Source organism: Alexandromys fortis, unplaced genomic scaffold (genome assembly GCF_014885135.2).
Source record: "Alexandromys fortis isolate MF-2015 unplaced genomic scaffold, M_Fortis_MF-2015_v1.1 scaffold_1, whole genome shotgun sequence".
Lineage (NCBI taxonomy): Eukaryota > Metazoa > Chordata > Mammalia > Rodentia > Cricetidae > Alexandromys > Alexandromys fortis.
This window is the reverse complement of record NW_026067927.1, coordinates 11,343,941-11,362,248: the sequence shown is the minus strand read 5'-3', so window position 1 is coordinate 11,362,248 and position 18,308 is coordinate 11,343,941. Positions and strand designations below refer to the sequence as shown.

Genomic DNA, 18,308 nt, shown 5'->3' with positions numbered 1-18,308 from the left:
CAGTCACTTCACTCGGCTTTGTTAATGGGATGTAGGGCAGGACCAAGAGGTTTGTTTTTCCTTCATAATTGTTTCTGAAAAGAGAGATGCTGCTAATACCTCATCAGAAATTTCCCCCCCCCCCCCCATCAGAAAAGCTACACAGGAATGGCCAAGAGAGACAGTGCAGGAGGCTTGTGCTCACTCCGGCCTAAGGCAGGGCCAGGCCTGACTGACGCCGCCTCCTTCCGCTAACCCTGCTTTGCTTCCCTCTTTTTCAGAACAGATTTAGCAAGTTTCACAACTCTTGTTTCCCTTTTCGTGGCAGTGAAGAGGACAACCCTTCAGGGCTTAAATTGGCTAGGTCAAGGCTAGAGAGGGCAAGAGCAAGGGCTTGCTGTGGCCCAGGCCCATCTTTCATTACTAACTCTGTCATTACTAACCATTGGAAAAATCATTCAGATCATGATGAAATTGACCCATTTGCCTGAAAGCATTGCTTTTTAATAAGTTGATTTTGTTTGACATGGTTCCAGCTGGAAGAGTGCTAGGGAGTGAAGCTGTCTGTGATGTTGAAGTTCATTGGACTTTAGGAACCCATAGCAGAAACGCCGAGCTAGTCATTACAGTCTGCATTTTTTTTAAGTAGGCAGTTCTGTCCTTGTGTATTTTATGATAAATAATCACTTCACCTTTGGTGCCTTCCATGTGTCACATAAGCACTCTTGTCAATCATGGAATGGGGAGGGTTACATTTGGTTAAAACAGATAACACTATTTTTGTAGCATGATTGTGTCCTTTCAGTATTGCTTTCCGCAGTACCCTAGGTCTTGACATTTGGGCCATTTTTGTCTTAAGCTTCCTATGTAGTTTTCAAAGTCAGACACCTCCAGCAACTCCTACCCCACGCACCGTGTTCTCCCCACACTGCACGTTTGCTGGTTAGGCCTGAGAGTCAGAGGACATTTCTTTAAAAAAGGTCGTGTCCCTATAATTCTATCTGACATCATTCGTTTGTTAGACTGGACAGCTGCTGCTCACCTGCAGCAAGAGGAAAGTGGACTCGTTTTTTCAAGTTTTGTCTGTGCCCTGTCTTCCTGCTCACTGAGTCTGACAGAAAGAGCTTGCATTTGGCTCCTTGCCCTCCCACCCTAGCCAGTCTCAGGCTGTTCTCTGGCCAAGGGCCACTGCTTCCTAGCAGCACCTCAGCCTTGCTCTGGGACTCACCCCACTTGGATTCCAGGTAGGGTTGTGGAGCCCCTGGTGTGGCCTGGATGTAGTAGGTCCCCTGCTGTGACGGGCTGGATAAAGCCAGGGCACAGCTTAGCCACTTTCTGCTTTCCTGGCCCTGCTCCTTGGATTGTCTGGTCAGGAAAAGCTCACCGAGCCATTGTTGAGTAAAGGTACGGATTCTCTGAGACATTAACTTTGTAGCTCCTTGTCTTTGTCCTTTTGAAGAGTCAAAACGTGGTTCTGTGGGGGAAAAAAAGTCATCAGGTGGCTGAATGACAGCTTCCTGCCAGGATGGGCCACTGGCACTCATTTAACTAGTGGCACTTAGGGGGACAGTGTTCATAGTTACTACATTTTGTTTCCGTCGTCTGGTTTTCTTTGAGACAGGGTCTTGCTAGGTAGTCTTGGCTGGCCTTTAACTTGTAAGTGATCATCCTGCCCCTTGTCTTAAACGCTGCGGTACAGGAGTGTATCACCATGCACAGCTAAAGCTTGTCTTTTTGGCGGTTTATAGACATGACTGTGGGCATTCCAAGGTGAAGGCTGTTGAACAAACTGATGTGTGTTGTTTGTAGTACTGAACTTTGCCTCCTGGCCCATTGGACATGGCCACTGTGGGTGAGCCCCCCAACTCTCGGGTTTCACCCCGTGCTTGAAATAAGTGATGTGGGAGCCCCATGGTGTTTGCTCCCCTTGATTTGCCCCTGACAGCCGACAAAGCCTCACACTGCCCTCAGCCTCCCCACTTTCCTTTGAAGGACCAATTTTTCATGGTACTTGTCTTGATTGTTTTCATAGTGTTCAAATCTGTATTTTTGTATGTAGAGGGAAATAATTTTCGACACTAATCACTAATGAATACTGTATTGTCATGAAGGAGTTCTTGTTTAATAAATGGACACATAAAAATGTTTTAGTCTCTCCTTTCTTCTCGCTCCTACAAACAAATTTGCTCTGTAGAGGTGACAGAGCCACAGTCAACAGGCTGTAACCAGTTTGCCAGGCTCCAGGGCATTGCACAGCCTCTCTGCCTCTGCATCTGGCTGTCCACATGTTTTAGTGTGCGTTTCAAGTGATGGTGTGCAGAAGGCTTTGCTGCTCCCCGGGTACTTGGGCTTGAGTGGTGACTGGGTTCCTCATAGCAGCTGCTCTGAGCTCCCTTGCTCAAGACCCAGGTTTTGGTTGTTGCTCAAGACGAGGCTGCCTGCTCACCCTTCACTGCCTTGACTAAGATTGAGTAAAAGGCAGTGGTGGTCAGATGCTGTTGCCCAGCAGAGATGAATACTGCCGCCCCACTGCTGGCAGCCACCAGGACCCACTGTGGTCATTGAAATGGACAGTTACTGCAGGAGGTGGGTGGGTTTCTCAGTCGGGCACACTCTGAGCAGGTAGGCACTTTGTTTTTAATCCATTGTGGCATTCTTTTAGGGAGGGGATTTACATGCAAGGTAGGAAGAAGGTTACAAACATCTTAAGACATGGGCCCGGAGCTCTGGCTCATTCCTGGGGCCTCTCGGGCCACAGAAATGCCATTTTTGTTACATTGCTTTTGAATAAAAAAGTTATAAAAAAAAAGTTAGAAAACATCAAAGACACACACAGTATCAACCCCCAAGTGAACACAGAGAAGGCCCATGTCAGCAGGCCTGTCCAGGTGGCTCCCAGGAGAGGGCTTGACTGGGCCCGCCCAGCCACATGTGACGTTGTCACCGCCACTGCCCTGGTAGACAGACAGGTCTTTGGGCTCTTTGCTGAAAAGGTCTCAGACCCACAATGGAAGACTTGGCTAGTTGGGTTTCTCCCCGTTTTACAGTGAGGAGGGAAACTTCTCGAACAAAGATTCCTGAAAGTCCTCAACAAAGTGCAGGCGTGAACAGGAGCCCTCCGTGCAGAGCCCACCGGGGCTGGGTGGGTCAGCCTGCTGTGACCACACCCCACGCAGCCACCTGAACCGCAGTGATTGGCTCCGTGTGATGTCTGCTCCCATGGGGGCAGCGAGGCTCAAAGGCTCAGGTCTTCAGGACAGAAACGGGAGAAGGCAGGATATTCAGTCTCCTCAGGCGCCAGCACAACCAATTTTGAGTGTGAGGCTCAGGGGCCATAATCTTGGAGACCTGCTCCTCGGTCTGCTCTCCCGTGGGCTTCCGCTGCCATGCTCCTGTAGCCCCGTCAGGACGGTATGGATGGCGGGCCTGCGTGGCGCCAGGCGCAGGCACACACCGGCCTTCTCAGTCGGAGTCAGAGTCGGAGCTGGAGTTGGAATGATCTGAAAGGAAAGTAGAGAGCGCTGGCAATAGTCCCTGGAGTGTGGGTAGGAGGGGGCACTGGCAGCAGGAGCCCTGGGCCCAGCTTCTCCCATAGTGACAGGCTGGGCCTTGGGCAACAAGGGGATAGGGCAGGCACTTCTCTTCAGCCCAAAGTCCAAATGCATCCTTCCCAGGACGTCCCCTCTCACCTGAGGATGTCAGAGTTGTACAATTGCACCCTTTTCTCCACCCCCATTCGGCAGGACAAGGCAAAGACAACAATTTCTTGTTCCTGAACTAAAATACACTAGAAAATGGACAAGCTTTTTGGTGGTTGTTTTGTAAATGTATTTTGTGGGTTTAGGTGTTTATATATTATTTTATATTGTGAGATGAATATAAAACATTTTGTCATGTTAAAGTCAATTAGTGATATAACTTTAAAGGCTCCTGGAATCACACCATTCAAGATTATTCTGTAGAACCTTCTGGAATCTCATGCCTTACTAGTACCTGACCCTAGCAATGGTGGCTGTATTTTAATGCTCATCACCTCCCGAAGGCCTGGTTCTTACCCCTCATCCATTAGCCAGGGGTGTATAAGTAAGACAAGCTTGTTATAGTCATAGCTAACATATAGGCCAATTATAAATACTTGTGCTGCAAAAATTACAGTCTTATATTAAAACCACACCAAATATTCAAAACGCATGTCTCCATGAACATTTATGCTCCGATCCCTGAGCTGGTTGGCCAGCATTTGCTGCAGGTCCCAAAGGCTAGAAGACAACATCCGGGAGCATTTAACCTGTTTGCCACAGACCAGGAATGAGTTTCCAGTGACATTCACTTTTAGCAGCAGGACAGTGTCTAGGAATCCCAACAGGAAACTGGTAGCCTCTAAACCTAGCCATCTAGGTCCTACTTCAGATATTTAGTACAATGGGGAAGATCCTACAGCCAGGATCAGCCCCGAGATCAACTCTGTCTAGCCACACAGTACTGCTGGCTTGCTCCAGAGAAGTACCTGGCCCAGATTGATGTTCTTTGGAGAAAAAAAAAAAAGATCCAAACAAATCAGGTAAGGGGTGCTATGAGTTTGAGACCAGCCTGGGCTACAAAATGAGTTCTAAGCCAGTGAGTTACAACAGAGTGAGGTTCTATTTCAAAAACAACAATAACAAAAACCAAGCCCCCTGTGCCTGTGCCTGCCTGGGTGCTGTGGGCTTCCAAGCAGGAAAGGGGAAAGAGGGTGTAGTTTGATGGTCTCAGATGGATTGATCTCAGAGACACTTCCTACTTCAGCCTCAAACTAACCAGGTATCTCCCCAAGGAAGGGCAGAGCCCTACAGCTATCCTAAAAAGGATCAGTGGGGATTCTCAGAAACCATGCGGAGTGGCCACTCACCTCCTGCTGTCTCTTGGGCTGTGGTCTCGTTCACAGAGTCTCCTTGCTTGAGGAATTTGGCCACTTCATTAAAGATCAGGTAGAAGTCAATTGCAAACACAATTGTGGCAAAAAAGCCAAAAACCTGTGGGATACACGCATGGCATATGGCAGGGAACGTGGACAGGGTGGATGGAAGCCTCACAAAGACTCTGGGCTCATGGACCAAGAGACTGGGCATATGCAAGCAGCAATGAGGAAATGCCCCAACCAGGACGGATGGACAGACACAGCCTTTCTGAGTTATGGCAAATAGGGGAGATGGGCTGTGAGCCTGGTAGACACAGCCGCTCAACTCAGGACAGACTAAACTTTTAACTAGACTGGCTTGGCAGAGACCCACATAGGGACCCAGTGCCTAAGCAGGGGCAGGATCTGCCCGGGTCCCACTGTAGAAGCGAGTGCCAAGGAGGATGACCTGGAGCATCAGGGAAGGGGCACCGCTGGGTAAATCCACTAGGGGGCAGGGCAGCCACTCACTCCAGCTGCTTTGTAAGCTCCATCTGAGTATTTGGCGACAGCTGTGATGGAGATGACGAAGTAGATGAGGGCAGCCGTGACACAGCGCAGGAAGTCCTGGGGAGAGAGGGACGTGTCCACACTGAAGGTGCTATAGCACGGGCAACCAACACAATCAGCCCTAGCACCCACGGAGTCCCTGTCCTAGCTCCACCTGCATGCCCTGGCCCTAATCTATTCTTCGTGTGTCTTGTGCTGCAGGCTTCCAGTAGCTTATATTTACCCATCCTTGGTCCCGCTGGGTTTTCTCTGCTCTGTGGGTAGCAAATGGATTGTTTACTATGCTATACTGGCTCTGCAGCTTGGCACAAATGGGAAGTGGAGAAAGTCTAGCTTCCCAAGAGGCTTGACCTTGCCACAGTGAGATCCGTTTATGATCCTAGTCTCTGTTTAGTCCTTAGGGTGGGGCTACAGTGAGGGCAGCTACCACCAGGTGGTTACATGGATGCTGGAGATAAGTTCAAGAGAGCCTTTGCGACCGATTTTCTATGATCCACTCTATCCATTAAAGGGCACTCTCTCGGGACTGTAAGGTCCTCGGGTGATCAAACAAGGGCAGGTGCCAGATGACTAGAATCTAGGAAGTCCCACAAGTCCTCAGTGACTCCACCTTGCTGGAAATGGCTTGAATGCTTGTGGCTGAGGCACATTCCTTCTCTAAGACCAGCGCAACAGCTCCACCTGGTGGTCAGGAGCCTTCTTTGGGTGCCCAGCTTCATAGAACAACGCAGGGGGGCGGGGGGCTTACAACTTATCAGGTCCCGCTGTCCCAGTGCTGCTGGGTGGGCGGGGGTGGAGGCCCAGATTCTTCAGGGGACAGCCAACCCCTTCCTCTTGGGTCCCCGGATCCTTACCATCATGGGCCAGCACAGGCCCTGCCACTTGTCATTCAGCTGCATGGCATCAGCAAAGAGGAAGTAAACAGCCAACAGGAACTCCAGCAGAGGTACCGTGAGGAAGGCAGATGCCGAGGACACCACGTAGCAGATGAAGGTAATGAATGAGAGTCCCTGCGGAAGAGCAGGACAGTCAAACATTCTTGCCACCCACCCCCCCACCCCCCAGGCCAGGCCAGGACCCTGAGTCCCCCCATACCTTGCTGAATCCCTGCTAGGACCCCATCTTGAAGCCCCCCCCTCAGGCCACCTTTGGCTGCTCAGCTTCTTTCCTGACTCTGCAATGGACCGTACCTAACTCAGCTATGTCCACAAGGGGGCAAGCAAGAGCTAAAAGCTACTGCTTTCAAAACTCACACCCTACCGGTACCTAAGATGTGTACTTTTCATGAAAACCCTAACTTCACTGGACGATGATGTGCATGCCGAAGAGGTTGAAGTTGAAATGCAATGATGTCTGCAACCGAATTTGAATGTATGAAAGCACAAGGGAGGTTGATGGGCACAGAGAATAAAGGAGGCAGAGCAGTGTTAACCGTGGTACAGTTCACGTGGTAGAGGCAGGGATGTTTTGACACTTTTGTGCATCTGCAAATCTTTATTTTAAAAAAAACCTATGCACGAGGCTAGCAATGCAATGCATTTCAGCTGGTAAAGTTCTTGCCTACTACACACAAAGCTCTGGGGTCTATGCACCGCATAGACCAGGCTTGGTGGTACAAGCCTGTGACTAGCACTTTGGGATGTGGAGGCAGGAAGAGCAAAGGTTCAAAGTCATCCTCAGTTTCATACAGAAAGTTTTAGGCCGCTTGGAATACATGAAACCCTATCTCAATAAAATTCTAACTCCTTTGGAGACAGCCTTGATTGTGGGTCCCTGCTGTACCATTTAGGTGGGGCTGGCTACACCAATCTACAGAAGCCTGGTCCACAGGGTTGTAGGGTGGGGGATGCCAAGGTCACTGGGGAGTCCTGCAGACTTTGTGCACGGCAGGGAAACAAGATGAAGATGCTAGGGCTGAGGCGTTTCAAGCCCAGTTCTTGCTGGTTCTGCCTAAGACTTCTAGACTTCTCTGCTCCTCAACGCCACTCATGTGCCTCCCACAGCCTATCTTTTAAAGCAGCAGACTTGGTGTCACCCAGTTAATAGGGTATCACGTCTGTACTTAGGGCATTAAAGGCCTCCATCTTCCTTGGCGCATGTCTACCACTATGGCCGGCTTTGAGTCTGTCCACGGCTCAGTGGTTTAAGGGGCCGAAGGGGGGAACGCGGATGTCCTATAGGAACAAACTACCATGGCTGCTTCTGACAAATGAACTGATGGTCTCTGGGACCCCATTCTTGCCCCTTCCCCTGAACATGCCATGGAGGAAGCTGAACTGCCCCAGGCAAACAGGAAACTAAGGCTTAGAGAAAGACTTTTTTGAGGTGGCCAGTCATCAGCTCCCACTGTATTTGCTAAAAGGCTGCTCTTAGGTCTCTCCTCTTTCTGTTCTCATTCTCCCCCTCAATTGAGTCTGATTCTGGCGACACCCTTCCCTCCCGCCACTAACACACACACACTTGAGTCCTCTTTTCTCATTCCACAATTCTTGGTGGTCAGTTCCCCTAGTTTCCTATTCATGTCCGACTCCCGACTTGCATTGGGACCAAGAGGAGGGACTAGGAGCGGTTCCCCTCTACCCTCTGAATTCACCCCTTTCCCTTCCTATTTTCCTAGGCCTGGATTTCTGACACCTAGGCCGACTAAGTCAAGGATATCTTGTGAGTTATGGCTAGCACTCACCCCTTATCCATGAAGGGGCACTAGGCAGGGTAGGTCAGAAGCCTCCTCAATGGCCTGCAATTCAAATCCCTCCCCAACCCCCGCCTCGTGACTTCCAGAGATCTGAGATGGCCAGTCTAAGAGAGGGCTCTAGGTCTGCCTGGTATCTCACTTAGGAACAAAGTATTGGGGTCTACTGGTGACCTCGGGATTGATGCCGCCACCATGTGTCCTGGGGTACAAGGGAACAGTCCTAAGGCAGAAACCCTCCCATCTTTTCTCAGGGACCCTCAATTGAGTCACCTGTCAAATTTCCTAGACGCAGTTAAAGGCACTTTCTGGTTCTCTCATCTCTCGTCCGCCCCTCCCCCCTCGAGCGGGTACAGATCAGATATCAAGTTGCTAGGGATCTAAGCAACAAATGGCTGTCGCCACGGGCTGTTTCCTCCTTCTTCCCGCCCCTCTTAACATCCCCATAGGCCCCGTGCCAGTTCCCGCCCCACACGCGCTGTTAGGACAAAGGAGACCTCCCTCGTCGGGTGGGGACAAGGGGGGAAGGAGGAAGGAGTGTGGCTGGGGAGGGAGGAAGAAGGGAATGAAGTCACCCCGCTGACTCGCCACCCTGGGACAGCTGTCTGTCTGCATCTTCTCTACGCAGCCCCGGTCTCACCCACTCCGCAGGATCTGCACCCCACGGGTGGCCGGGTCTCAACCAGGGAGGTGGGAGGGTGTGCAGAACAAGAGACCGAGGCTTGAAGAAGCTCTAAGCGAGCGGAGGAACTCGAGGTCACACGGCGGCCAGGCCGCGGTGCCCGCATTGACCAGATCCCCAACCCTAGTCCTCTGGTCCCTTTCTAGAACTCCGTAGGCTGGAGAAGCCGGGCAAACCACGGCTCCCGCCTGAGTTTGACTCCCGCTCAGCTACAGAGAAGCCGTCGGAAGTTTGGGGGCGGTGGCCCAACTTCGCGAGACTCTCGCTGGAGGCGCAGAAACCCGGGCTAGGGGTGCAGGGACCGGGCTTCGGGCACCAGGGGAGCCTGCGCACTCACCGACTCGGCCAGCAGGAGGCGGCCTTTGAGCGAGCAGAGGAAGGCGCGGGCAGGCAGCAAGGCGCGGAGCCCGGGCACGGTCCTGCCACTTCGGGGGCGGTCCGCGGACTCCGGATCGGGCTCCGGCTCTGCGTCCGGGGGCCACATAGCGGCGCTACCTCGTCGAGCCTCGGCCTCACTGCCTCACCCAGTGCCCTGGAGGGAAGCGGAAACCCGCTGTGCGGAAGGAGAAAAAGTGGAGTTAGACTAGGCCCCGGGACTCATCCTCGGCTGCCCCGCCTCCAGCACCTTCAATCCTCTCCCCCATCCCCACCCACAACTGCCCCTGGGACCCTGCTCCGCCCACCCTCCCGCCCTCCATTCTCCAACCACCCCCACAATGTCCCTGGGATGCTGTCCTGCCCATCCCTCCTCCCCCATCCTCCCTTTCCCATCTCCGCCTCCCCTACAGCCCTTCTGACTCTACCCGGCCCATATCCTGCCTCCAACCAACGCCACCCCCACCCCCACTACCCCTTAGACTTAGCCCTGTCTGTCTCTCCCCGCCTTCCATCCTTCTGCTTCCACCCTCCGCCTCTCACTAGCCCTAGGATCCTCCCCCGCCCATCCTTCATTCTCATTTCCCCCTTCGACTCTGCCGCGCCCACTTCCCTATCCATTGACCCCCTGAACCACACTGCCTCTCCGACCATCCCTGGCCCTCCCCCACAATCTCCACCTCCCTACTACCTCTCCCCCAACATTCCCGTCCTCCCCTTCTTCCCCCACGGCCTCCTTTACCCTGCCCTGCCTATTTCCTGCCCCATTCTCCCACCCCTTTCCACACAGCCTTCTAGGGCCCACCTCCCCATCTCTCCCACTCCGCCCCGCCCCCTTGGATTCTGTACCCAGGTCCTCCCAGTCCCCTCGGACCCCAGCAGCCGGGTGTGCTCTGTGCGGCCCACTGGCCTGGAGTTTTCTAGTATTGTTTGTCTCCGCGCCCCACCCTGGTGGACCCAGCCCCACTTATTGTCTCCCCTGAGCACACTAAAGCGCCGACCACCTAACTGTCCCTTCCTAGCGACTCTGCTCTCTGTCTAAGCTTGAACTCACTTTGTGCCCTACACCTTCCAGGAGCCTAGACATCTCGAGGGCAGGTTCTTCACCTGGTCCTCTCCTGGCTCGGCTCTAAGCAAGCTGTCAGCTCTTGCTTTGTCCCTACCGGAGTTTCCCCACTACTTCCCCGCCACCCTCCTGCAGGTCCTTGGCTAGCCCATCTTCCTTCTCAGCTCGGAGTTTCCCTGGTCATTTCCCTGGCCACACTCCCGTCAATTCTCAGCCCGTCCTCCTTCCGGGCCTCTTTTGTTAACTGCCTGAGGCTTGGGTTCTTCCTGTGCTGGACTAACCAGAGATCTGGGAATTGTCCTTGTCCTCCCTCACCACTAGCCCATCACCGAGGCTCTCTTGCCACCCAAAAGTCCCACACTCCGGCTCCCTGAACTGTTGTGGGGCTCTTTAAGAGGCTTCTGCTTTCTTCCTTGTCAGCCAGATGTGCTTAAATCACTAATCTTGCTTCCTCCCACGGCCCCCTCACACAAATTGATGCTTCCTCATGCAAACAGACGGCACAGGGCCTTTGGACATCTGACCCTTCTAATCATGGGTGTGTGCATGCGGACGTGTGTGTCGTGTGTGTGTGTGTGTGTGTGTGTGTGTGTGTGTGTGTGTACATACTCTTGCGTCTAGGTACTGCTAGGGGTCTCTTATTTTTTGAGAAAAAACCTCATTGGACTACAAGTGCATGGGAATTCCACAAAACTTACCTGGCCAATGAGCTCCAGATGTTCTGTTTCTGTCTTCCCAGAACTGGTATGACCACTATATGTGGGATTCAATTCAGATCCAGCTGGGGTCCTCATGCACCGAGCACATTATTACACGAGCTGTCCTTCCCTCTCCCATTGCTACCGTCTTACCTGATGAAGCTTTTCTCCGCACTGATGGTAAGGCACTGTGATGTCTTAAGGACGACATTCCCTACATTCCCTTGTACATCCGGAAGCGGTACAAGAAACCCAGGATGTGAGGAAGCCCCAGCTGCTTAGGGTAGGGGGCAGGTTGTACCAGGTAGCCCTGAATAGGATCCATGGCAGGGCTGGAGAGATGGCTCAGCTGTTAAGAGCACTTGCTGCTCTTGCAAAGGTTCGATTCCCAGCACTCACACGGTAGCATACAACCATCTGTAACAGTTCTGGGTCAAGGAGTGGCCTGACACCTCCTTCTGGACTCTCTGGATAGATACTTCATGGCATGGTACACTCACAACCATGCAGACAAAACACACATTAAGATAAAAATAAATAAAAATAGGGCTCAGTAGTTAAAGGCTAGGCTCACAATCCAAAAATTAAATAAAGTAAAGAGGAGTCCTGGGACTTACTGGCTGGATTAGAGGATAGCCAAAGTTCACTAAAGAGAAAGGAGGACATTGGTCAGAGGCTGCCTGGGACAGGACTTGGAAGGATGAGACCCTGGTAGCTCAGTTTTCACTCACAGTACCCAAGGAGGACAAGTGAGGGGTCCAAGAGAGAGATACCCACTTCTGATTTGTGCTGCGAAAAAAAAAAAAAAAAAACCGTGGCTATCAATTGAAACTCAATAATGAGGGAATGGCCCAGAGATGCGAACAGGTAACTTACCAGAGGAGAATGTTGACTAAATCGGCACACTGTAAAGGGGGTGGGGGCAGGAGAGTTTCCTCAGCTGTTAGCAGTGATTGCTGTTCTGTATTGATGCTGACTAGGGTTCCGATTCCAGAACCCATGTGACAAGCCAGGCATTTCCCCTGGTATTTTTGACTCCAACTCTGAGGTGGGCAGAGATGGGAGGGTACTAGGCCTTGTTGGCTTCCAACCTTGGGGAGAAACTGATATGCCTATATCAGGGAAAGACTGCCTCAAAGAACAGGTGGGGAGTAACAGAGGAGAACCCCGTGAAGCCCCTTCTGGCCTCCATGTGTGGAGTCACACACGCCTGCACACACACTGGAAGGGTCCAAGGACACACTGAGGCGAGACCCCAGACTCAAAAGTGTGCAAAAGCAAAGAGCGTAGCCATCAATACTATCAGAGATCCCAGAAAGATAAGTTATACCAGAGTACAGACTAAGCAGCTTTCTAATCTATTAATAATGACAGTGACTAGTCCATACCCAGTTTGCTATACCCAGCTCTCCATAGCTTTGGAGGGAGAAGTACCAGAATAGTGGTCTTCCCCAGGCCCACAAGATGAGAGTCTTTTTCTGTGGAGGAACATGGGTAAACCAACCTTATTTTGTCCAGGCAAAAGGGTTGCCATCTCTTCTCCAGTGTCCTGTTGCTTGTCCACATCTGGACCGGGTCCTGGCAGCAGCTGGTACATTGGGACATCTTGCCCAATAGTCAGGGTTATTAAATCTAGGTGGGAACATTATGGTGCCCCATAATCTTCATTGGAGACCTTAGGTCACTGCCAGGATCTGGGAGTCTCTGTCTGATATCATAAACTTTTAATAAACATTTTAAATGCCATATTCTGCAGATCTATGAAGTATTTTTGGGCCACACAGGTATATTTGAATAGATAACCTTGTTTCTTATATTAATCTTAACTTTTGAAATAATATACAGGGAACTAAGAAAGTTTTATCCCTGTAATTGTATCAGTAGTATTTAGCATGGCTATAATTAACAAACGGCCATTTATAAGGATAGATATTAACTTGTATTTCTTTTCTTTCTTTTTTTTTTTTTTTTTTCTGAGACAAGGTTTCTCTGTAGTTTTGGTGCCTGTCCTGGCACTAGCTCTTGTAGACCAGGCTGGCCTCAAACTCACAGAGATCCGCCTGCCTCTGCCTCCCGAGTGCTGAGATTAAAGGCGTGCACTAACTTGTATTTCTTAACATTCTACAGTAGGTTAGCAGCTTTGACCTTTTAATATAGTTTCCCATGTTGTGGTTAAAATTACCTGACGCAAGCAGGAAGGAAACACGGAACACGCATCAAATCCATTTAGGACTTTATTAGAGGGGCATGCACAGGCCTGGGAATTCAGTGTTTAGAGAGAGGAAGATGGTGCATCCGGCTTTTAAAAGCTGCCTTGTGCATGTGCACAGGGGTTTGACGTGGTTACGTCAATACACAGATGATGGGGCTCATGCATGCCCGCAAGGGCTTAGCTGAGTCATACGTAGATGATGCAACCACTCATGCACAAAGGGCTTAGCTGAGTCATATGTGGATCACACAGGGCCCTTTAACATCCCAGGGGGCCTTTAGGCACTTGTGCCTGAGGCCTTGTCTGCACCTGCATGAACCTGGAACCTGGAAGTATCAGCCTTACGTGGCTGAAATCATTACAGTGGTGACCCCCCACCCACACAACAATGTTCACGTTGCTGTTGTATTGTCGTTGTTATGAATCTTAATGGAAACATCTGACATGCCGATGGTCCTACGCTATCCCTGTAAAAAGGTTTTTTTAACCCCCAAAGGATCCGCGACTCAGTGGACTGAGAAACTGTTTCAAGCCCTTTACCAGACTGCTTAGGTCATTGTCTTGCTGCATTACAAGAAATGAACATCCCAGTTTCTGGTTAGCATTTAGTGCTGATGGCTGTGACCCTTTATTTTAATTCCAAATATTAACAATATAAAACATTTCATAAGCATGAATGTCTCATAGCCTTATATATTTAAATATTTTTAAAATTAAAATCTCTTAAATGTCTTCCTGCAATATCAAAAATAAAGTATCTCTTTGGCCCCACCCTCGGCAGCATATACATAGCCTGTCTTTTAGATCTCAGCCTGCTCCATTTCACTGTACCTGGTGCTTCTGGTGATTATCACCTGGCACTGGAATTTCTAAAATGGTTACGGCCCAACCTTGTAACTGGACTCTCTTTGGGACTCTAGTGCTGCCGTACATTTGCAAACCTGTTGGAGCCTGCTCCCACAAAATTAGTCATGGTACCTGGATTGGAGGGCATTAAAGTTAGGGAAATGTCAGATGGAAGAAACTGAGGCAGAAAACACAGGATAGATTCAGGAGGTCTGTTTGATCAAGCCAAAACAGCCAAGAGTTTATTTCAGAACTTGCTTTTATACAGACCAGAGGCAGAAGGCAGGACAGAGAGAGGTGCAGTCAGCTGACCGCCCCTCTGCATTGTTTTGGGGAGAAAGTGCAAGCAGGTTCTGTGTCAACGAAAACCACTTCCTGACAGGGTAGAGGCATGGGAATTTTAGAAATATAAGTGAAAAATATGAAGATGCATAAAAACCTAGGGCAGTATTGGGAGGGAGTTTCCGGGATTATTCAGATCTCTAGATCCCCCGCGTTTATTTTTCCACAACTTTGATAAGCAATGTAAACTGGGGGAGAAGGTAACAAAGGCTTTCGTTAACTCGAGAGCACATTCTTCCCATTACCAGCCTTCTGTTCCTAGGTAGGGGGATGACTCAGGTCAAGTACGCTTGGTCACGTGGGCAGAAAACACCTCCTCCCCAGGGGACCTCATAGTTCAGTCAAAGGAGCAGAGATACATCGGCACATCCTGACTACCTGTCAGGGTGGCACCGAGTTTATGTAACTTCAAAAAGGGCCCAGGCTGCCACCTCCTGTGCTAGAAGGTGTGGTTAAGCCTTGTTATTCCCCAAACTCTCTGACCAGCAGATAGGGTGGGAAATGGGCCCGCATTCCTCAGCCCCCACAAGGTTCATATCTCTCATGTAAATTCTGCTAGCAGCAAGCAGTTTCTTCTTCTTCTTTTTTTATCTGGATGTGCTTTCGGCTGGCATTCACTAGCCTGTATCTTCATAGATAAGGTGCTCTCTTTCCTGGGTAAAATGCTCTTTCCCATGGGCTTAATCAGAACTTTCTCACAGCCCTCAGAGATGCTGGAGCAAGCAGAGCAGGCAAGCTTGAACTCAAATGACTTTTAAGTCAGAGCTGGCTCCAGGTGGAAGCTGAGTCCTGCGTGGGCTCCCACACAAGCCTCAACTGTTCCCTATGATCCCTTTATGTCTTTAAAACCGTCATCACCTGGGTGATTTTTAAATTGCAAAGTTTAAGTGGTAGGGCAAGGTACATTCTTGAGTATATAGGCATTGGGGTGCAGCTTTAATATTTTAAATCTTATTTTCTTATAAACCTTGTTTTTAGGGAAGGACATGAATTATCACATAAAAATCTACCTCAATCAAAATTGTCTTGTAGATCTGTTGTCTCCTGTGAGACTTATTTTACATGGCCATCTCTAATCAAGATGATGGTGAACTGCTGTGACATCTTCTCTTAACTCCAGCGAAGTGATGGCCAGTCATAAAGAGAACAAGTAGGATATTTCCTTATAATTTCCTTGCCTTTTGCTAAGTGATGGGAGAATCTTCAAAACTTTGCTATTAACATTGTGCTTCCTATGAAATTCTGATGAAATAGTTGACCAGTTTCATCATTACTGTGGGCTAGAGGGCCTGCCAGACCCATATGGGATCTGATATGTGTTATATACAAGGGATGATTTCTAGTTCTGATTTTTTTCTTGTAATTGAATAAATAAGAAAGTTAATTCTGAATCATCTGGAATAAGTTCAGCAGTTTCAATGTGTAAACCAACTCTTTCTGCACATTGACAGTCAGTAACTATATTAAGAGGTTCTGGAAAATCTAACAATACAATGGGAATAACATGTAATTTTGACTTTTGAACAGAATCAGAAGGGCTTTGGGCCATTTTACTTAAATTTCTTGACTGATAACCTGCCTTTTCTGATTTGTTTGCACCAGTATAAAATGCGGTGCTCCAGAAATTGGTATTCCCTGTGTAATGTGAGGAAGGATCCAATTAGTTCTCTTTGTAATCTGAAGTCTCTTGCTTTGGGGATTTTTTTTGTTGCTAATCTCTTCCAAAAATTACTGAAAGCTCTTGGCCAATGTTTCTTTCTGTCCCATAGTGAGGAAATTTCAGAATTAGTAAAAGGTACCACAATTTCTGCTTGGTCTATTCCTACTAATTGATGAAGTCTTAATTTTTCTTTCAGAATCAATTCAGGAACCTTTTCTACATAGATCTTTAATATTTTACTCTGTGTGGTAAAATTAGTCATTCAAAGATATTATCTTTGCTCTGCATTAGAATTCCAGTAGGAGAATGTGTAGAAGGTAAAATAAACACAATACAATCAATCCAAACGATCCACGTGTGCATTATGTAATTTCTTTTCTACCAAAGCCAATTCTCTCTCAACCTCAGCTGATAACTTTCTTGGACTATTTAAGTCCTTATTGCCTAGTAAAATTTGAAATACATTACTTAGATCATGAGTTGTCAATCCAATTGTGGGCCATAGCCAATTGATATCTCCTAGCAATTTAAAAGAATCATTTAGAGTTTATAATTGATCTCTCCTGATTTGTACTTTCTGTGATTGGATATTTTGTAAATCTATCTTATATAATAGGTAATTAATAGAATCTCCTCTATTTTTTCAAGAGCAATTTGTAATCCTCCACATGGAAAATATTTCTTTACTTCTTCAAACATTTTCTCCAAGGTATCTGCATCTGAATCAACCAGTAAGATATCATCCATACAACTGTAAATTTTAGATTGAGGAAACCAATTAGAAATTATTTCAAGTGGCTGCTCTATAAAATATTGTCACAAGGTAGGGCTGTTTTTATTTCCTCTATTTTTTTAATTGATTTTTATTGAGCTCTACATTTTTCTCTGCTCCCTGCCTCTCCCCTCCCCTTCAACTCTCTCCCAAGGTCTTCATGCTCCCAATTTACTCAGGAGAGCTTGTCTTTTTCTACTTCCCAAGGTAGGGCTGTTTAGCATCCTTGTGGACAGATTTTCTACTGGTATCTTTTAAGATAAGATACTGGTATCTTATAAGTAGGCTCTATGAAGGCACATTTTTTCTCTACCCTTATCTTGCAAAGGTATAATAAAAAAGCAGTCTCCTAAACCAATCACTATAATAGACCATCCATTAGGTAATAAAGATTAGGGAATTCCAGACTGTAAAGCTCCCATTGGCTGGATCACCTGATTAACGGCTCTTATATCTGTTACCATTCTCCCATTTTCCAGATTTCTTTTTAATTACAAATGCAGGAGAATTCCAATAACTGGTTGATTTTTTTAATATGTTGAGCACTTAGCTACTCCTGTATCAGCCAATCAATCCCAATGATCGAGTGCCTGTAATTTTTCTGATGTCCAAGGCCATTGTTCCATCCATACAGGTTTGTCTGTCAACCATTTTTAATGTAGGGCTATTTGTACCTATAAAAGATCAGCAGCTGCTGTACCCTGTTTATGTACAACCTGAATGGTCAGTGACTACTCTTTATAATACCTTCTAATATTTTTATCAGAAACATATGTTAGTTGATAATTTGTTTCTGAGATTAGAGGAATGTTTTCTGGGTATTCTATCACTGTAACAAACCATATTCCTATAAATCCATTGTTATGTTATCCACACCCGCTTTAATTGTCTCCTTTGTCCTGGCCCTGTGCATTTGCTCATTTTGTGTTTTACAGTCGCTAAAAGCTGAACACTTAACTCTTGAAGAGGCCAATTTGGATGCAAAGACTTTCATACGATCATTATTATATCTTCCCCTGTCTCTACCATACTCTCAATTACAATGCTATTTTTTCATAGTTTTAACTTTGGTCTTTGATCATTTATGTAAGTGTGCCAAAATATTTGCTTTCTGGTTTCTCCTGAAATTTTTGTTTTGTCTTCTAAAGCTGTTTTGTCATCCAAAGCAGTATGGTTTTTCATTAACAGGCATTAAGTCTTTTAATTAATTAATTAAATCTTTTCCAGTGTTGAATGAATTAAATTTCACATGGCAGCCTGCAATAGCCCCCCTATGGCATTTCCTGACAGCAAGGGGTTACTTTTCTTATCCCTTCATTAATGTAGTGTTGGCCTTTGCCACACCTGCATATTCCAGAAGGTGGAGCCCCTCTGTTTGGATTCTCTCTAGAAAAATATCATTGTTCCTAGGAATGCCCTGCCTACAGTCCCTTTTCAGACGACCTGGTTTACCACAGTTAACACATCTAACCTTTTGATTTTTCTTAAAATTTTTAAAGTCACTACTCCTATCCAAGTATCATCATAAGCATGAGATC

General features: G+C 47.9%; 1 protein-coding gene across 1 annotated transcript; it reads right to left on the bottom strand.

Annotated features, from left to right (window-relative positions):
• Window positions 1–2,597: 2,597 nt before the first annotated feature.
• Window positions 2,598–9,432, bottom strand: Cmtm3 (CKLF like MARVEL transmembrane domain containing 3). The gene is made up of 5 exons (XM_050143784.1): window positions 9,137–9,432; window positions 6,280–6,435; window positions 5,387–5,482; window positions 4,868–4,991; window positions 2,598–3,479 (listed from the first exon to the last, which is right to left on the bottom strand). The coding sequence occupies exons 1-5, from the start codon at window positions 9,281–9,283 to the stop codon at window positions 3,442–3,444; spliced, it is 561 nt and encodes a 186-aa protein (XP_049999741.1). The 5' UTR covers window positions 9,284–9,432; the 3' UTR covers window positions 2,598–3,441.
• Between the last annotated feature and the right edge of the window lie 8,876 nt (window positions 9,433–18,308).